Raw genomic sequence first — 20,308 nt, 5'->3', positions numbered from 1 at the left:
CAAGTGAACCCCTCCATCGGTGTGGTTTTAGATTCAACAACTGCGAGGGCTTATCTACCTCAGGACAGGCTTCATAAATTAATAGAGCTGGCTCACAAAACCTCCCACTTCCACAGGATGATGGATTTCCAAATTCAACGACTACTGGGTCTCATGGTGTCTACAGTTTATGTAGTAGCCTAGGCAAGACTGTCCCCTTCATGGATCACTGCCTTGTTGTGGCGAAGGGGCTTGCGTAACTCAGTGAAGCCATAAGCTATGCCGTGCAGGGCCACCCAAGATGGACAGGTCATGGTGGAGAGTTCTGACAAAATGTGGTCCACTGGAGAAGGAAATGGCAACCCACTCCAGTGTTCTTGCCAAGAAAACCCCATGGAACGTATCACAAGGCTAAAAGATATGACGCCGGAAGATGAGACCCTCAGGTCAGAAGGAGTCCAATATACTACTGAGGAAGAGCAGAGGGAATTTCCAAGTAGCGCCAGAAAGAGTGAAGCGGCTGGGCCAAAGCCGAAAGGACACTCGGTTGTGGATGTGTCCGGTGGTGAAAAGAAAATCCCATGCTGTAAAGAACAATATTGTTTAGGAACCTTGAATGTAAGATCAATGAATCGAGGTAAGCTGGAGGTGGACAAATATGAGATGGCAAGATTGAACATCGACATCTTGGGAATCAGCGAACTCAAATGGACAGGCATGGCCAAATTTAATTCAGGTGACCATTATACCTGCTACTGTGGGCAAGACTCCCTTAGAAGAAATGGAGTAGCACTGAAAGTCAACAAAAGGGTGGGAAAAGCAGTACTGGGGTACAGTCTCAAAAACTACAGAATGATCTCAGTACGAATCCAACGCAAACTATACAACATCACAGTAATTCAAGTCTATGCCCCAACCACTGATGCTGAAGAAGCTGAAGTTGATCGGTTCTGTGAAGACCTACAACACCTTCTAGAACTAACACCAGCAAAAGATGTCCTCTTCATCATAGGGGATTGGAATGCTAAAGTAGGAAGTCAAGAAATCACCGGGATAACAGGCAAGCATGGCCTTGGTGTACAAAATGAAGCAGGACAAAGGCTAATAGAGTTTTGCCAAGAGAACATGCTGATCATAGCAAACAGTCTTTTCCAACAGCACAAGAGGTGACTCTACACATGGACATCACTAGATGGTCAATATCGAAATCAGATTGATTATGCCCTTTGCAGCCAAAGATGGAGAAGCTCTATACAGTCAGTAAAAACAAGACCTGGAGCTGACTGTGGCTCAGATCATGAGCTGCTTCTTGCAAAATTTCGGCTTAAATTGAAGAGCGTAGGGAAAACCACTACACCATTCAGGTATGACCTAAATCATATCCCTTATGAATATACAGTGGAGGTGAGGAATAGATTTCAGGGATTAGACCTGATAGACAGAGTGCCTGAGGAACTATGGATGGAGGTCCGTAACATTATTCAGGAGGCAGCAACGAAATCCATCCCAAAGAAAAAGAAATGCAAGAAAGCCAAGTGGCTGTCTGATGAGGCTTTACAAGTAGCTGAGGAAGAAGGGAAGCGAAAAGCAAGGGAGAAAGGGAAAGATATATCCAACTGAACGCAGAGTTCCAGAGAATAGCGAGGAGAGACAAGAAGGCCTTCTTAAATGAACAATGCAAAGAAATAGAGGAAAACAACAGAATGGGAAAGACTAGAGATCTCTTCAAGAAAATTGGAGATCTCAAGGGAACGTTTTGTGCAAAGACGGGCATGATAAAGGTCAAAGAAGGCAGGGACCGAACAGAAGCAGCTGAGATTAAGAAGAGGTGGCAAGAATACACAGAAGAACTATACAGGAAAGATCTTCATGTCCCTGATAGCCATGATAGCACGGTCACTGAACTTGAGCCGGACATCCTCGAGAGTGAAGTCAAGTGGGCCTCAGGAAGCATTACGAACAACAAAGCTAGTGGAGATGACAGTATTCCAGCTGAGCTATTTAAAATCCTAAAAGATGATGCTGTTAAAGTGCTACACTCAATATGCCAACAAATTTGGAACACTCAGCAGTGGCCACAAGACTGGAAAAGGTCAGTTTACATTCCAATTCCAAAGAAGGGCAACGCCAAAGAGTGTTCAAACTACTGCACAATTGCGCTCATTTCACTTACCAGCAAGGTTATGCTCAAAATCCTACAAGCTAGGCTTCAGCAGCATGTGAACCAAGAACTACCGGAAGTACAAGCGGGGTTTCGAAGAGGCAGAGGAACTAGAGATCAAATCGCCAACATTCGCTGGATCATGGAGAAAGCAGGAGAATTCCAGAAAAACGTCTATTTCTGCTTCATTGACTACGCTAAAGCCTTTGATTGTGTGGATCACAACAAACTGTGGCAAATTCTTCAAGAGATGGGAGTAACAGACCACCTTACCTGTCTCCTGAGAAACATGTACGAGGGTCAAGAAGCAACAGTAAGAACCAGACATGGAACAACCGAGTGGTTCAAAATTGGGAAAGGAGTACGACAAGGCTGTATATTGTCGCCCTGCTTATTTAACTTATATGCAGAGTACATCATGAGAAATGCCGGGTTGGATGAATCACAGGTCGGAATTAAGATTGCTGAGAGAATTATCAACAACCTCACATACACAGACGATACCGCCCTACTGGCAGAAAGCGAAGAGGATCTAAAGAGCCTCTTGTTGAGGGTGAAAGTGGAGAGTGCAAAAGCTGGTTTGAAACTCAACATTAAAAAAACTAAGATCATGGCATCTGGCCCCATCACTTCCTGCTATATAGAAGGGGAAGAAATGGAAGCAGTGACAGATTTTACTTTCTTGGGCTCCAAAATCACCGCAGATGGTGACTGTAGCCATGAAATTAAAAGACGCTTGCTTCTTGGGAGGAAAGCAATGGCAAATCTAGACAGCATAGTAAGAAGCAGAGACATCACCTTGCCGACAAAGGTTCGTATCATCAAAGCTATGGTTTTCCCAGTAGTAATGTATGGCTGTGAGAGCTGGACTATAAGGAAGGCTGAGTGCCGAAGGATTGATGCTTTCGAACTGTGGTGCTGGAGAAGACTCTTACGAATCCCTTGGACTGCAAGGAGGTCAAATCAGTCCATCCTAAAGGAAATCAACCCTGCCTGCTCATTGGAAGGACAGATACTGAAACTGAAGCTCAAATATTTTGGCCACCTAATGCGAAGAGAAAACTCCCTTGAAAAGACCCTGATGCTGGGAAAGCTTGAAGGCAAAAGGAGAAGGGGCCGGCAGAGGATGAGATGGCTAGATAGCATCACCGATGCAATGAATATGAACTTGAGCACACTCCGGGAGAGAGCGGGGGACAGGAAGGCCTGGCATGCTATGGTCCATGGGGTCACAAAGAGTCGGACACGACTTAATGACTGAACAACAACAACAGGCAAGTCTGTGCATAAGATGCCTGCAAAACTGGTTTCTGAAGTCGGACCCCACTGCCAATTCTCGTAGAAGGCGTTTAAGGGTACCAGATAATGTAACAAACAGTTTGACTTGGTGGACACAGCCTTGTACCCTTACGGCTGGCATGCCATTCACACTGATGACTTATTTAAGCACAATGTAGGCATAAGTAAATGGAAGCAATTGTGTGCAACTTCGCATCTTCATTCTGACTTAGAGTAATAGCGTAAAAAATATACAGTACTCACTGGGTAATCTCAAGCTGACCACTTACAAGTCAGGAGGTGCATCTCCATGCTGCACATATCAGTTGCTGGACTGAAAAAGGGAATGACACATACATCTGGTTTCTGTAAAGCGAGTGGACAACATGCAGCCCTGGCACAGCCTGTGCCACCCTCCCAATTTTTAAACAAATATTAATGGAAAAAATGGTGTCCTTAGCTGCTCCGGAGCACCTAAAGGGTTACATTTAGCTTGGACACAAACTAAATTTAACACTACTCTGTAGAACTATGGAGCAGTTTCCCCTTTCTTTAAAATCTTTGTGGGCGGACACCCTGCAGGCTGCACAGTGCCCTGCGGAGTGTGGCGTTCAAGGGAGGTTGGGGGGCAGTAATGGCCCCTGGACCTCCCGTAGTTGCACACCCCTGCTGTAAAGCTTCCTCTGAAGTATGTGGCACCACCTAGTAGGAACACTTCAGTACAGATTAGAATATACTTTATTGCCCCACTAAAATACTGCATAATTTATGTGGCAACATGTAGTCCCAGGCACTTAGGCAAGGATTTAACAGATCGATATTTTCTGCACATGCACATGTTTTCAGCCATTGCAGCATAGTGTTTTCATTGTTCTCGCCTTCCAGACATGAACATCTCAGTTCTGTCTCTTGGTCTGGGTGTGAAAACCTACCTTGAATTCCACTTCTGTCTCTGATGCTGCCTGGGCATCTGGTCAGGCTTAGTTAAAAACTCATTGGAATGAGATGTAACTATAAATCTTATAGTTGTATTATAACTAAAACAAGATGTGCGGCTTTTCAGTTGAATTTTTTTTGTTGAAATGAGGAATGTTTTAGTTGTTGAAATCTTTAAATTACAGCTCCTATTGAAATAAAGACTTCTTGTGGTTATGTTTGTTTCAGCTCCTGTGAAAAATGTTGGAGCATTTCCTAAAGATGGCAAACTCTGGGTAAATTGGACAGCTCCCAAAGAACCAGTCGATAAATACATAATTGAATGGTATGAACAATGCATCAATTTGACCTGCGCTACTGAATGGCAGCAGGAACCTGGAACAAAACAGGGTGCATTTTTAAAAGGTAACCTTGGAGAGTAATGGGGTACAGTACATTCATGAAAATAGTTGACGTTTTATACCCTAATAAGAACATTTAAAGATATGTGATAATTCTTTAGATGGACTGGAGGTTTTCAAATAAACAGCTCCTATAACTTAGAATAGTAGTTATATAGCTTGGCATGAATATAAAAATAAATGTAAACAACTTATAATATTTGTAATATTTTAAAAATCTATTTCCAAGTTAGGCCCCTTTCCATAGCTGTAGAGATGAGTAGGGTATAAGGCACACAGCATATAGTTTTTTTTCTTTGGCAAGTCTATTGTTGTGTGTGCCGTTCTCTAACAGTGACCCAGTTCACACATAACACAGTGGGTTATTTAACCCATGATTTCTTGGGCACAAGCTGAGAACAACTCAGAGTTAATCCATTTGTTCTTGGGTTTGTTCTTGGGATTTGTTTGTTTGTTTTTGTTTGTTTGTTTGGATTTGTTCTTGGGTTAATTTCTAAACAACCCAGAATGTCCGAGTTCGGACTTCACACCTGTGAATGGGGCGATTGTAGGTTGTTTACCGAAAGCGGAAGCAAGGAGCGCCCTGTAGGCAGTGCATTCACTCACTCCTGCTTGTTGCCAGGAAATCATGGGTTTATTAATTAACCCATGATATTGCATTACATGCAAATCAAATCATTGACTGAGCTCTTGTGATACCACAGAAGCCTGATGTTGCTCCGAACTTCCAGAGCTCTGGCTTTAGCAGATGTAAAGACCTGCTGTATCAAGCCAAAATCTTGTGGCCTCCAAAGTGAAATTAATGTGTGTAAGTCCTGAGCTCTTGAAGCTAACCTAGAGAGTATCAAGGTATGTGTGGGAGAGTTCTGACAGTTAACAAGCTCATTTGGGGAAAAGAACTAGCTTCTAGCTATTTACTCTACCTGCTCCATTATGATGTGCCCAAGTGATTGGAAGGAGCATGAAAAAGGGTCACAGGTAGAAGTTTGGTGAACATGTGCTAAAAGTCTTACTCAGCAAAAACTTTTGCTTCAGGTCTATTGGACTCCACAATGTCTTTTAATAAAGGCTTGTCAAATTCGGCCAATTGTTGGAGGTGTAATGCAGTCAGTGCTTCTCTCATTCATATGTTTTGGAAATGCCCAATAGTTGCCTCCTTTTGGGAGGAAGTTATTATATGGATAAATTTTGTATTGGAAAGCACTTTTATATTTACTGATGTAAAAATTCTCTTAAATTACTGTTTTTGGGAATGTGACACATGTTCAACGTAAATGGATGTTTCGCGGCCTTGTGGTTGCTAAAAGACTGATATTATGATACTGGTAAGATAAATCTCATCGCCTATAATGCAGCGGATTGAAGACTTAAGAACACTAGCAACATTTGAAAGAGTGGTATATAGGCGTAATTTGCAAATGGACTTATATTTGGATATCTGGTCTGCTTTTACTGAAGTTTATGTGTAATCTATTTTTTTCCTCTTTTTTTCTTCTTAAAATATTGTAATATTTGAAACTGAAGTTTTAATTTTTTGCATTTGTTAATGTTTTTTGTTTGTTTTGTTGTTTTGTTTGGTTAAAATTCACAATAAAAATTGATTAAAAAAACACGTGCTAGAAGTGGCAGCAACTGCTGCCTGATAGCTAGAGATACAGAGCATAGGGGCTTGAGTTGCATGCAAGCTTTATATGTGAAGAGTTTGGCTATTCCAATTGCAAAACTTCACATTTAGACATTATAGTGTATATTCCAAGCAGAAGCACAAAGTATTTGCATAATCACTTGCCTGTATGTCTTACAGCATCCAAGGTTGTTCTTAGATCAAATGCACTTTAGATTAGCTTCTATGTAGTTCAGTCGACTTTTCAGGTTTAAAGGAAATTGATAGAATGAACTAGTGTTAAAAACAGAATGAATACAAACTAACCTATTCTATATATTTGGCTAAAATACATAAATCTGAATTTTAAAATTATTTCCTTAGGTGATATAAAGCCACACAAATGTTATACAGTAACTGTGCATCCGTTATATGGTAATGGTCAAGGAGAAGAACAATCAACACAAGCGTACCTTCAGGAAGGTGGTAAGTTCAAAGCACTCATACTCTAGTGCCTGCTCTTTTTGTCACAATGCAGTAATTGATACGTTGCTGTTGTTCAGTCGTTAAGTCGTGCCCGACTCTTCGTGACCCCATGGACCATAGCATGCCAGGCCTTCCTGTCCTCTGCTCTTTCCCGGAGTGTGCTCAAGTTCATATTCATTGCATCGATGATGCTATCTAGCCATCTCATCCTCAGCCATCCCCTTCTCCTTTTGCCTTCAAGCTTTCCCAGCATCAGGGTCTTTTCCAGGGAGTTTTCTCTTCGCATTAGGTGGCCAAAATACTTGAGCTTCAGCTTCAGTATCTGTCCTTCCAATGAGCAGGCAGGGTTGATTTCCTTTAGGATTGACTGATTTGACCTCCTTGCAGTCCAGGGGATTCGTAAGAGTCTTCTCCAGCACCACAGTTCGAAAGCATCGCTTTTAATAGCATCATCTTTTAGGATTTTAAATAGCTCAGCTGGAATACTGTCATCTCCACTAGCTTTGTTGTTCGTAATGCTTCCTGAGGCCCACTTGACTTCACTCTCGAGGATGTCCGGCTCAAGTTCAGTGACCGCACTATCATGGCTATCAGGGACATGAAGATCTTTCCTGTATAGTTCTTCTGTGTATTCTTTCCACCTCTTCTTAATCTCATCTGCTTCTGTTCGGTCCCTGCCTTCTTTGTCCTTTATCATGCCCGTCTTTGCACAAAACGTTCCCTTGAGATCTCCGATTTTCTTGAAAAGATCTCTAGTCTTTCCCATTCTGTTGTTTTCCTCGATTTCTTTGCATTGTTCATTTAAGAAGGCCTTCTTGTCTCTCCTTGCTATTCTGTGGAATTCTGCATTCATTTAGTTGCTGCCTCCTGAACAATGTTACGGACCTCCGTCCATAGTTCCTCAGGCACTCTTGTCTATCAGGTCCAATCCCTTAAATCTATTCCTCACCTCCACTGTGTATATTCATAAGGGATATGATTTAGGTCATACCTGAATGGTTTAGTGGTTTTCCCTACATTCTTCAATTTAAGCCGAAATTTTGCAACGAGAAGCTCATGATCTGAGCCACAGTCAGCTTCAGGTCTTGTTTTTACTGACTGTATAGAGCTTCTCCATCTTTGACTGCAAAGGACATAATCAATCTGATTTCGATATTGACCATCTGGTGATGTCCATGTGTAGAGTCGCCTCTTGTGCTGTTGGAAAAGAGTGTTTGCTATGATCAGCGTGTTCTCTTGGCAAAACTCTATTAGCCTTTGTTTTTTTTGTGTTAGTTCTAGAAGGTGTTGTAGGTCTTCATAGAACCAGTCAACCTCAGCTTCTTTGGCCTCTGTGGTTGGGGCATAGACTTGAATTACTGTGATGTTGAATGGTTTGCCTTGGATTCGTACTAAGATCATTCTGTCATTTTTGAGATTGTACCCCAGTACTGCTTTTCCCACCCTTTTATTGACTATGAGTGCTACTCCATTTCTTCTAAGGGAGTCTTGCCCACAGTAGTAGATATAATGGTCACCTGAATTAAATTTGCCCATACCTGTCAATTTGAGTTCGCTGATTCCCAAGACATTAATGTTCAATCTTGCCATCTCATGTTTGACCACCTGCAGCTTACCTTGATTCATTGATCTGACATTCCAGGTTCCTAAACAATATTGTTCTTTACAGCATCGGATTTTCTTTTCACCACCAGACACATCCACAGCTGAGTGTCCTTTCGGCTTTGGCCCAGCCGCTTCACTCTTTCTGGCGCTACTTGGAAATTCCCTCTGCTCTTCCCCAGTAGTATATTGGATACCTTCCGACCTGAGGGGCTCATCTTCCAGCGTCATATCTTTTAGCCTTGTGATATGTTCCATGGGGTTTTCTTGGCAAGAATACTGGAGTGGGTTGCCATTTCCTTCTCCAGCGGACCACATTTGTCAGAACTCTCCTTCATGACCTGTCCATCTTGGGTGGCCCTGCACGGCATAGCTTATGGTTTCACTGAGTTACGCAAGCCCCTTCGCCACAACAAGGCAGTGATCCGTGAAGGGGAGTAATTGATATACTGTGTTATTTAGGCTGTTTCAGTACATTTGCAGATACTTTCTATCCTGCATTTAAACAGTTACACTGGCCTTTTGATGAAACAGCCTTATGGGAGCTGTATCTTAATCCTTTTCATTAATAGTGCCTGCTAACGGACCCACAGTTCGAACAAAGAAAGTTAGAAAATCTGATGCCATTTTAGAATGGAAACCTCTTTCAGTGGAAGAGCAGAATGGATTTATCAAATACTACACTATATCTTATAAAACAATTGCTGGGAATGAAACAGGTAATTGTGTCTTTGCTTTTCTTTACATACATGATAAACAGGATGGTAGTAAAGGCTTTTTAAAATTTAATCTTAAGCTTTACTTGCCAGGTAAGAGTAAGTAAGCTTTACTTACTCATGCATTTTGTGTACTCAGATGTTTATGCCTGCAATAGCATCATAATGCTTTCTGACTTTACAAAAATGTAGTAATTATGTACTCCATCCTCCATAGCATTCTGCTTGGTGCATATTTCTGGGAACTAATCAGGGCTTCCCTTTTTTCTTTTATGAAACCAACATCTTTGAATGTGGCATGTAGCCTAGAGGATTTAGGAATTTTAGTCCCAAGTGAAACTCAACTTCTCCTAGTCACTGAGGGACACCTCTCTGGTGATAAGCTAGGGTGCTTTTAACTGTTTCCTTGAAAATATATAAAATGCCTTTCACATTTTCATAACCTCATGACTTGACAAGAATGCTCAGGATGCCCCTCGAACAGTCAGTCACTGGAAATTCATTACGCATTGAAGCATTAGAGTGTCTGCTGGCTTTCTGCAGCCTTTTGTTTACAACACCAGATGCTCATTTTGACCAACAAGTGGCACATGCTATCACAGCCCCAAAAAAATTAATAGATGGAAGTTAGAAACATAGACAAATTGTTTTGTATTCATATTTATTTGTTTATTTTGTTTAAATGAAAGTTGCATACTTCTAAGAGATCTCTCTTAGCACCTTCACTTCTAAGAAGTAGAGTCTTGAACCTCTTAGGACAAGTAGTATTTATTCAGGTAATACACTATTACAGGAAATGTTAATTGACTTAATAGAATTAGAAATGCAGGTTGAAATATATTCAGGTCTAACTACATTGGCAGATTTTCTTTTTATTTGAATTATGAAAGTTGGAGTTGTTAAATAATAACAGTTGATTTAAGTTTTATCAATCTATCAAATAAAAGTAGATTTAATACAGGTCAGGTATTCATAAAGTTTAAATAATGTACATTGAATAAAGGGGTATTTTTCACTTCTAGTTGTGAATGTGGACCCTTCCAAAACAGAGTACCAACTGTCATCCTTATCAAGTGACACTTTATATATGGTGCAGATGTCAGCATACACAGAAAAAGGAGGAAAAAGTGGCCCTGTTTTTACATTTACTACAAATAGATTTGGTAAGCTTTTAAAGAAATGTTCCAATATTTAAGTCTTGAATTGTGATTGAACTGTTCAGATTTTCCCATGAGCGTCCTGTCTTTTTTTTAAAGTAATGAAACTAGCCTCACATAGCTAGTTTCATATCTACAGTGGTGAGAAAAAGTTTGTGAACCCCTTAGGATTGTCACATATTTCCAACTTAAAATGTTATTAGATCTTCATCTAACCTCATAATCTTAGATAAAGAACAATAGATAACCTGAGTTAAACAAATGACAAACAAACATGATGCTTTTTCAACATTTATTTATACACAACTGATTCAGTATTCAATATCCATGTGTGAAGAAGTATGTGAACCTTTAGATTCAGTACCTGGTGGCACCCCCTTGAGCAGCAATGACTTCAGGTAAGTGTTTCCTGAACTGTTCGTCAGTCTCTCACATAGGTTTTGAGGAATTTTGGCCCATTCCTCCATACAAAACTGCTTCAACTCAGTCACCTTTGAGGGCTTCCTTGCATGAACAGCTCGCTTCAGGTCCTGCCACAACATTTCGATGGGGTTTAGGTCTGGGCTTTGACTAAGCCATTCTAAAACACAGAATTTCTTCTTCCACAGCCATTCCTTTGTAGATCTGCTTGTATGTTTAAGATGACTGTCTTGTTGCCATGACCCACTTTCAGCTCAGCTTCAGCTCATGGATGGATGGCCTGACATTGTTCTCTAGAATCTTCTGATACACTGCAGAATTCATGGTTGTGTCAGTGATGGCAAGCTGTCCAGGTCCTGAGGCAGCAAAGCAGGTCTAAACCATCATGTTCCCACCACTATGCTTGATGGTTAGCATGAGGGTCTTCTGTTGAAATTCAGTGTTTGTTTTTCACCAAACAGAATGTTTCTCATTGAGCCAAGAACCTCTGCCTTTGACTCCTCTCTCCAGAGAACGTTGTTCCAGAAGTCTTGGGGATCATCTATTTGATCTTTAACGAACTTCAGGCAGGCAGCAATGTTCTTTTTAGAAAGCAGTGGTTTCCCTCTGGCTATCTTCCCATGAACACGATTCTTCTTCAGTCTTTTTAGTCATGAACACTCACATTAGCGAGAGTGGCTTGCAGTTCCTTGGATGTTACTCTGGGGTTCTTGTTGACTTCCTGGATGATGATGGGTTCTTGGATAGATTTTGGTAGGGCGACCACTCCTGGGTATAGAGTAGGGGTGTACAAAACCCCGCTTACCTGGCTCCGCCGGGTTCCACTGGGGGGGGAGGTGCTCCGTGCCTCCCCCCGGAATCCTGGCCGGCCGGCTCCGCTCCGCGGGGATTCCGCAGAGCCGCCAGACATCCGGCCGCTGGCTAGCAGGGACGCAAATGGTGGCGGCTGTAGCCGCCGCCGTTTGCATCCCTGTATTCAGCCGTGATAGGGTACGTAAAGACTTACGTAGCCTATCACGTCTGGGTTTTAAAAAAAAAACACATACGCAAATGGCGGCGGGTACGGCTGCCGCCATTTGCGTTCCTTATTTTTGGCCATCTTAGTCTACGTAAATATTTACATAGACTAAGACGGCGAAAATAAGGGGGAACGCAAATGGCGACAGCTGTAGCCGCTGCCATTTGCGTACGCATTTTTTTTTTTTTTAAACCCAGACGTGATAGGCTACGTAAGTCTTTACGTAGCCTATCACAAATGGGGGAGAAAAAAAAAAAACAGACTGTAAATGGCGGCGGCGGCCGTTTGGAAGACCAGCCGCCTCTGAAGCCGCCACCGTCCGGAACATCCGCCCCAGGTAAGTCTCGTCCCGGGGGGGATCTGCGGGGGCCGGGGGGTGGCAGGCCATTCTGCCACGGAGTTCGGCGGGCCGAATGCACTGGCATTCGGCCTCACCGAGATCCGTGGCAGAATTCTCTGACATCCCTAGTATAGAGTGACTATGGTCTTGAACGTTCAACATTTGTAGACTATCTGTCCGACCATGGATTGATGGAGCCCCAAATCCTTAGAATTAGTTTTGTAACCCTTTCTAGACTGATGAGCAGCAATAACTGCTTTTCTGAGGTCCTTAGATGTCTTTTGATCATGGCATGATGTGTTTCCACACAACCGTATGGTAAAGACCAAACTCACAAAGTTTCTGGTCCTTTTATGGGGGGGTCCTCCAAACTCACCCCTGAAGATCTACCTAATTACTCAAACACCTGATTCTGATTATTCCCTTTCATTGAGCTAATGCAACCAGGGGTTCAATTACTTTTGCACATACCCTGACTCTTAAGTACTTATTGCTTGCCTAATTTATACATCATTTTATTTCACAAGACATGGAATTGGTTAATATAAATATCCTTTTGGATATTTAGAAAAGGGCTTGTTTTGATTCAGGAAGGCTATCATGGTAAAACTATGGAATTTCCTTAATTATCATTGGGGTTCACAAATTTTTCTTGCCACTGTAGCTTGATCCTAAGCTTAGTGTTTTGGGACTGTGTTGCAAACATAATGATCCTAACTTGATCATCGAAACATAAGACAAATCCCTATTATAAGATGATTAATCAGCTTTGTATGCTACCTGCACATACTCAAGAGAGGATCTTCTCAGTGGCTGCTCCCAGACTTTAGAACTCCTTACCAAGGGAGGCCCATCTAACCCCCTGTTGATGGACTTCCATGGGCAGGCAAAACCTTTTTTTAAAAAAAACAGTTTTTTGCCTACTGAGCTGATTTGTTTGGTTCTGTTACTTGGTTCTCTATTTTAATCCTTATTTTAAGTTAATGTATGTGTTTAACTTGCTGCATTTTATATCTGCTCCTATCTGATATTAATGTTCTGTTTGCTTATTCTGTTACCTTGAGAATCTTTTTTAATGTGGTTAAATGTAGAGGATTTGCTCACATTGTTATGCCTAATGTGACATCTTGGTCACTTAAACATTTTTTCTCAAGCAAAGAGGAGCAGAGTCAGCTTTTGCAGGAGTTGTCTTTGCCGTAGTCACATAATGCATTTCAAATGTTTTCAGATTAGTTTGTTCTAAGCATATCGTTATCAAGCAGTGTTTGAGGAAAACATCCTAATTTCTTTGTGTTTATCCTTTAGGGGACGGAGAAATTGAAGCAATAGTTGTACCTGTATGTCTAGCATTCCTGCTGTTTACTCTCTTAGGTGTATTATTTTGCTTCAACAAACGAGATATGTAAGTACCTTTGTTACAGTATATTGCACAATATGCTGTATTATCTTTGAAAGAGGCACTGGGTAAAGGTCCTCAAAATGTCATTCAGTTACACCCACCCAAACAGCAAAATCCTGAAATCATTAAATACTACTGGTAGTGCAGAAAAGATTTGGTGAATAATATCCACTACTCTTATTTACCAGCAAAAACAAAATTATTTATCTTTCAGCCCTTGGCAGGGTTCCCAAAGTGGCTTACAACATTAAAATAGACAAAGTAAAATAAACAGCAAAAAGAGAACATTAAAACAAGCTGATTAAAAGATTAACCATTGTCTTGGGAGGGAGTTCGTCACCTGGGGTGGTGCCGCCGAGAAGACCCTGTCCCACATCCCAGCCAGACATTCCTCTGTTGCCAGCATGTGGACTTACGCATCTGGCTGGAACGTGAGGCAGAGCCTTCTTGGTTTTGGAATCAGTTATGGATCATGCGTTCCTTTAGAAATAACACTTGCCCCACATTTTTATGTACTTAGAGTGGAAAGCTAAATGGCAGTTTCTGCTCTTAAAAAGCAAGATGGCTTTCAAGCCCCTTGATACTACAGGCTGTCTACATGCACACTGGAATATTAAATTTCTTACAGCATTTCTGATGCCATTTCTCACTTTTAAGATAGATGTGGAGATATACACAAACACATGTGTATATAAGGTTGCGTAGCTCCTAAAATTTTTAAGGGCGGAATCCAACACCTCCACCGATTCCCTTACGCCCTGCCAATTCCCATCTGCAAGCGGGACCAGCCACATGCAGAAGGAAGATTTAGTGCTTCCTGGGCAACCAGAAATGAGTGAAAACGCTCGTTTATGGAACAAGGCAGGTCAGCAAGCTCCACTGACCTGTCCCAACCAATAAACTAATGTTTCCGCTTATTTCAGGGCTTCCTCTGGGAAGCGCTAAATTGCTGTTGTGCAAGCAGTGGGTCCCAATTGTGCAGCGGAATTGGCAGGACCCACCACTTGCACAACAGAATCAGCAGGGTGCAAGAGAATCAGCAGAGGCGTAAGCGCTCTGTTGGATTCTGCCCATTGTCTTTTTTGCCATTTCCTTAGGGGTGGAGGAGAATATTGGACCATTGGAATGTTGAAATTCTCTCTCAGTATGGACATACATTTTCTATGCAAGTGTTTACATAAAGTGGGTGTGATAACAGCCCTAAGTTTAACATTTTAACCGTGACAAAATCAGCACAATGCAATTCTTTAAAATGCAATAGAATATAAGTATCACTCTTATCAGCCTTGCATAAATAGGCAGAGAATTTTCAGTATGCTCATGTGATCGCAGTGCAATGACTTGTCTCTTTTGATTCTTCGCTAGCATCAAGAAGCACATCTGGCCCAATGTGCCTGACCCTTCAAAGAGTGTAATTGCTCAGTGGTCACCACAAACACCATCTAAGGTAATATAATTTCTAAAGTATTCTGAACTGCTTTTTCACCAGTATGGCTGCAGCTCAGGATTATAAGCTTGATTAGCAAAAGCCTAGTCTTGAATAGAAAAAGGAAGGGCAAATTAGCTAGAAATTCAAGATTTTCTTGTTCAACTGGGTATTGGCCATATTTTCTATATGGATGGGTGTCCTAGCCACAAGAAGTGTTCTTATAAATGACATCTTGGAGTACAGTTCTAATTTCTTAATCTAGCAGTTCTGGAATTGTAAATTGGTTGGGGAGTACGGACTGATATTGTGGACTAGCATTAATGTTGCTTAACTTTAAGGAGAACTGTTCCCCCGGAAACTAGTGGTTGAAAAAATGTTGTATTGCAAGAGAAAATCAAAATGCACACTTATATCACACTTGTGGTACAAGTATGGAGTGGAGAGGAATAATAATTTGACAATTAAGTAAAAAAAAGGGCAGGACCTGTGTTCAGTGCCAGGTTCATTCTTGAACCATTGAAGTAATAAAGATGAATACCTTAGGCTCCAGCCAACTCTGTCAAAATGAGGTTTAAAGATAAAAGCAAAAGCAGTATCCAGTTAACTTTGAGCCCTGGCACCTCTCATTAACAAAGTTGAATACTGTGTGGATGCAAGAATTTTGTTTAATATGACTGTTGTAGTTGTGTCAGTCACTGAATTGGATCCAGTTTGCTCCCGCCAGCAGGAGAACTCCCTCAGCAGAGTTCTGCTCAGGCTGCTCCTGTTGGACAATAAGCAGCAATTAGTGGCAATTGCCAGCTCCCCTAATGCCACCTCCTACACTGTTTTAAAGCAGGGGTGGCAGAAAGTAGATCTCCAGATTTTTTGGACTTCCAATTCCCAGCATTCCTGAGCATTGGCCATGCTGGCAGGGGCTTCTGGGAGTTGAAATAAAAAACATCTGGAAATGTACTTTCTGCCCACCCATTCTAGAGGGTCTTCCAACTTTTGAAGAGGCATGAGGGCCGCACAAGGAGGAAGGAAATTGGGTGGGGGAGCACCACCTTCCCCATTTTGCCAAAGTAAATGTCCTGCTCGATCAAAAATCTTCCACAGACTGAAAAAGCTCTTATAGTCACAAAAAGATCCATGCCAAAGACTTTGACCATATGCAGAAATGAAAGAAATGTTGTCATATAATATTTCTCTTTAAAAAAAACCCCTAAAATAATAGAAAATCTATTTAAAGCATTAATATGCAAGAAACAGTTTTTGTGATTTCTAATTCAGAAGAATAAATTTGGTATGTTGAATAGAATTTTGTATACAAAATCTTGTACAAAGGATAATGCAAATATTTTAGAAGCTCTGGGATTAATTCTGACAATGAAATGCTTCATTCCTAATAATATTTAGATAATACAGGATTTAGGTGGGCTATGGCGGGGTAAAGCCGAAAGGCCAAGTAGGCACTGACCTGGTATGGTTATGGCATATGCTGGGCAGCTTTTGAATATTCAAGCCACAAGCGTGGCATGTCATCTGAACCAGTCAGGGATGGATTGTGCGAGGATTAAACAACCCTCACATAACCCATGGCCTGTTTTAGGATTGTGCAACGGTTGTTTAATCCTCGCCTGACAGGTTGCAGCTTGAATATTCAAAATGCCTGCATGCACGCACTGCAGCCTCATGTTTGATTGTGCGAACCATCCCACCATGTTAGCTCAGCATTCAAGAAGGTTAAATTTAGGGATGGACAGACCCTTCTCAGTCTGGGGCGCGGGGGAGCTTGATGAGCTGCCCGCCCCACCACTTGCGTGGCCCAGACCCGCTCAACAAGCCACCCCCTCCTCTCTGCACCTAGGACTCCAGCAGTCACACCCTTGTGCTTTATGTGCACAAGGGCTTGACTGCTGGAGTCCTCAGTGCAGACAGCCCCCAGAGCTCTTGCCCTGGCCTCCTCTCAAGGTGGTGCAGCGCTCCCAACTGCTCCCCGTGTTCCAGGGAGCATGGCATCTGGGTTTGTCAGTGCGCCAGGGCTCGGCCAGCAGGGTCCAGGAGGCCAGATGGGGCAGGGAGTCCATCGGACTCCACCCCCTTTTTGGACTTCCACACAACCCATACAGCTAACACAGTGTTCCAAAGATAGTTTATACCACACAACTATTGTCAGATCTGTAGATTTTTTCCAATTCTTTGCTATTAGTTGATGAGATGCCAGCATTTCTTTGTCTGGTAAATGTTAATGAGGACCGCTAATGCCCTGTCGGACTCCACCCTTCTTTGGACTCCCGCGCCATCCCTGGTTAAATTCCTAGATGCAAGGAATCATGAGTGTATGCCAAGGACAATGTAATATAAACATTGATTTTATTTAAAATCAAATTGCATCAAAGATAGCATAACTGTTTCGTGTTGTTTCTTTTTAGCATTTTAATTCCAAAGAGCAGATATATCCAGAAGGTAGCTTTACCGATGTCAGTGTTGTAGAAATTGAAGCTGATGACAAGAAGTCCCTTTCTGAACAGGATCTGAAGCCTTTCGACTTGCTTAAAAAGGAGAAAAATGCCTCAGAAGGGCACAGCAGTGGTATCGGAGGATCGTCCTGCATGTCTTCTCCTCGACAAAGTGTTTCTGATAGTGATGAAGGTGAACCTGCTCAAAACACTTCCAGCACTGTTCAGTATTCAACTGTAGTACCCAATGGCTACCGTGACCAGATACCTTCGGTGCAAGTTTTTTCTAGGTCTGAGTCTACCCAACCCCTACTAGACTTGGAAGAGAGGCCAGAAGACCAGCAAGTGCTGGGAAGTGACAACTCAACTCCAAGGCAACGCTACTTCAAACAGAATGGCAATAGGGATGACACAGTCATGGATGGATCTCATTTGGAGAAAGCAAAACAGATTCCTCCAATAAATGAGGAGGATACTGCTGGACTTCAGGCCTCACAAATGTGCAGTTCTGGCCCTGAGAGAGATGAGCAGGGGGTTACCTTAGCAGGTGCTTTCCACCCAAGCCCTGAGGGACCAGCCTTGCAGATTGGAACCATGATAATAAATACAGTGACAGATGAGGAGATGCCAAAGTGTTATCTACCACAGACTGTAAGGCAGGGTGGTTATATGCCCCAGTGAAAAAGAGAGACTGCCTCCTCCTACATACTATTACAGCATCAGTTCTGATAAGTTAAAAGTATCTTGCTTCAGATTAAAAAAAAATCAGGTTAATTTTTTGACATGAATGTGGGCAATGTGGATTTAGAACTTTGAGCAGACTTTAAGTTGGAAGTTTTCAGACACTTTACTGAATATTTCTTCAAGCACTACATTTCATCAGTTCATTAGACAAATCTGTTGCCTTTCAGTTTTGTCTTGGGGCAGTCCCCTTCGTTTTAATGTGGAATGGAAGACAACCCTCATTTTGTTACGAAGGTAAAGGCAAAAAGATGACAACTGACTGTGAATACCTCCCTATAATTAGACTATGAAAAGTTTAGAGCCTAATCATTAAACAATTACATTATGAATGTTCTCTTTTAGGCTAACACCATCTTTTCAAAAGTAAAAGTACAGTATTTTATGTTGCATGGCTTATCTTTAAAATCATCCAGAGACCAAAACTATTGCCCATCTGTGGCGAAGCCTAGTGGCTTAAGGTGGAAACCAATACTGGAAGGGGTCTAACATATATCCAGATCAACTGACTAGAAAGGCTCCATTTATTTGGGGGTTCTGCCATCCCAGTGTTCTGTCCTTGCCATTAAAAGAAATACAAACAAATGGAGTGAAATATTTGTTATCTGCTTGAATCATGACTATGTCAAAATGCTATTACTACTTAACTCTGAAAGCCAGTATTTTATGCCTTTCCTGCCTTGCAGTTTGAGCCAAATCTATTAAAATTTAAACATTGTATTTAGAACTGAAACCTGTACATTTAAATAGCAGAAAAATCCATACGTACACTTACTGTTTTTTTTACTTTTGAGCAGATTAGATGTGGGTGAAGTAAATATATTCTAATTAATAGCAGATAGTAAAGTTATAGGGCAAATATATTAAGGGGGAATGTCTGCTGCTCTTTTACTGATTTCACTACCAGGTTCTAGTATTCCCTGCTGCCATTGCGAACGCCTAGAATGGTGCAAACATCTGCATTCCCAATGAAGTCCCTAAAGCACACCATGAAGAACTGCAGTCTTGGTACTTGGCATGGAGAGTTTTCTCTCCCATAAATGAAGAAGACTCTTTTTTGAAAACATTTCTTACAGACCCTTTTTCTCTTTACCATAAAACCATCTGGGTTAACTCACTTCCTTTCTGCAAACTGACTCAGTATAATCTGTTTCACTTTCTGTAATGCATTAATAAGTTGAGACTCTGATTCTGAAGCAATGCAGAAACACTACAACTGTTCCATGAGAAATAAAGGTTCATTTCATTCTTTCTTATCAGTTTAACAATGTGTAGTGATTATGTTTTGACATTTCAATGGCAGTGATTGTCATAATGTAGATCACTGTTGGTTTCCAAAGTTCTCAACTGTAACCGATGGCTATGTAGAAGACTGGCTCATTAGACTATCAGCTGAAAGGTTAGCTGTAAATAACTTTTGAACATTTTCAAAGGTTTTCATCTATAAAACCATTCTGTTTGCAGCAGTGTTCATAGATAATGATGGTGATTTGTATGGTAATCTTGTTAGAATTCTTCTTTTCTGTTAAGATAGGCTTACTCTTTACCTGCTTATACTGCAAGGTTCCTAGAAGCCATTTGCATGTATCATAGTAATATTTCTGTCTAGTGCCTAGAACCATAATGAATGCCAACCTATTTAGTCAATAGTATGTTGTGGCTTTACTGGTCTTCAAAACCCCTTCAAGTTTGTCTTCTCTTTCTAAGGGTCTTGAGTCTATTCAAAATTAACATAGTTAAGCACTCACAGAGCATAGTTAAGCACTCAAGCTCTAGTAAAGTGAATCAAAGTAGCTCGGTAGCAAAAACTGGGTGAATTATTATAATGTACAGAGGAAAGCTCACTCCTTGAAAGGCCAAGCTATCTCCTTTACAGTGTATGAAAAGGCATATTGATAGAATATAAAACCTGGTCTCTTCTGTTGCTCTGATACTACTTTCCACAGTGGAAAGCCTCAATCTGTGACTATGAGAAATCGACATTTCCCCAGATAAACTTAGTATTACAAGTGTCAGAATCCCATTTTAATGTTCTACCCATACTGTCCAAGCCCTGAATATTCAGAGCATTTTTGCAACCAGTTCCACAATTGTCTTCATTCAGAAAGTGTACTGAATTTTAGCGCATGTTACTTGCTTTGAACGCCTGGCTCAAATTTCCTACTTACTCTGAAGCAAGCTTCAGCTAATAAATTCCTCAT

The 20,308-nt window shown here is 41.4% G+C and overlaps 1 protein-coding gene across 2 annotated transcripts in view; it reads left to right on the top strand.

The window, feature by feature from the left end:
* The window catches only part of IL6ST (interleukin 6 cytokine family signal transducer), a 57,026-nt gene extending 37,651 nt beyond the window's left edge, over positions 1 to 19,375 (top strand). For both annotated transcript variants that reach the window (XM_084833267.1, XM_084833266.1), the window contains 7 exons: positions 4,583 to 4,759; positions 6,743 to 6,844; positions 9,019 to 9,165; positions 10,185 to 10,325; positions 13,403 to 13,499; positions 14,862 to 14,943; positions 17,340 to 19,375. In XM_084833267.1, coding sequence (XP_084689393.1) covers positions 4,583 to 4,759; positions 6,743 to 6,844; positions 9,019 to 9,165; positions 10,185 to 10,325; positions 13,403 to 13,499; positions 14,862 to 14,943; positions 17,340 to 18,047 — 1,454 coding nt within the window. In that variant the 3' untranslated portion in view covers positions 18,048 to 19,375. The remainder of the gene's footprint in view (positions 1 to 4,582; positions 4,760 to 6,742; positions 6,845 to 9,018; positions 9,166 to 10,184; positions 10,326 to 13,402; positions 13,500 to 14,861; positions 14,944 to 17,339) is intronic.
* Positions 19,376 to 20,308: the final 933 nt, after the last annotated feature.

Source organism: Heloderma suspectum, chromosome 2 (assembly GCF_057233095.1).
Source record: "Heloderma suspectum isolate Gila_16-S chromosome 2, 16-S_ref, whole genome shotgun sequence".
Classification (NCBI taxonomy): domain Eukaryota; kingdom Metazoa; phylum Chordata; class Lepidosauria; order Squamata; family Helodermatidae; genus Heloderma; species Heloderma suspectum.
The sequence above is the reverse complement of the archived record's forward strand: the minus strand, read 5'-3'. Positions and strand labels throughout refer to the sequence as shown.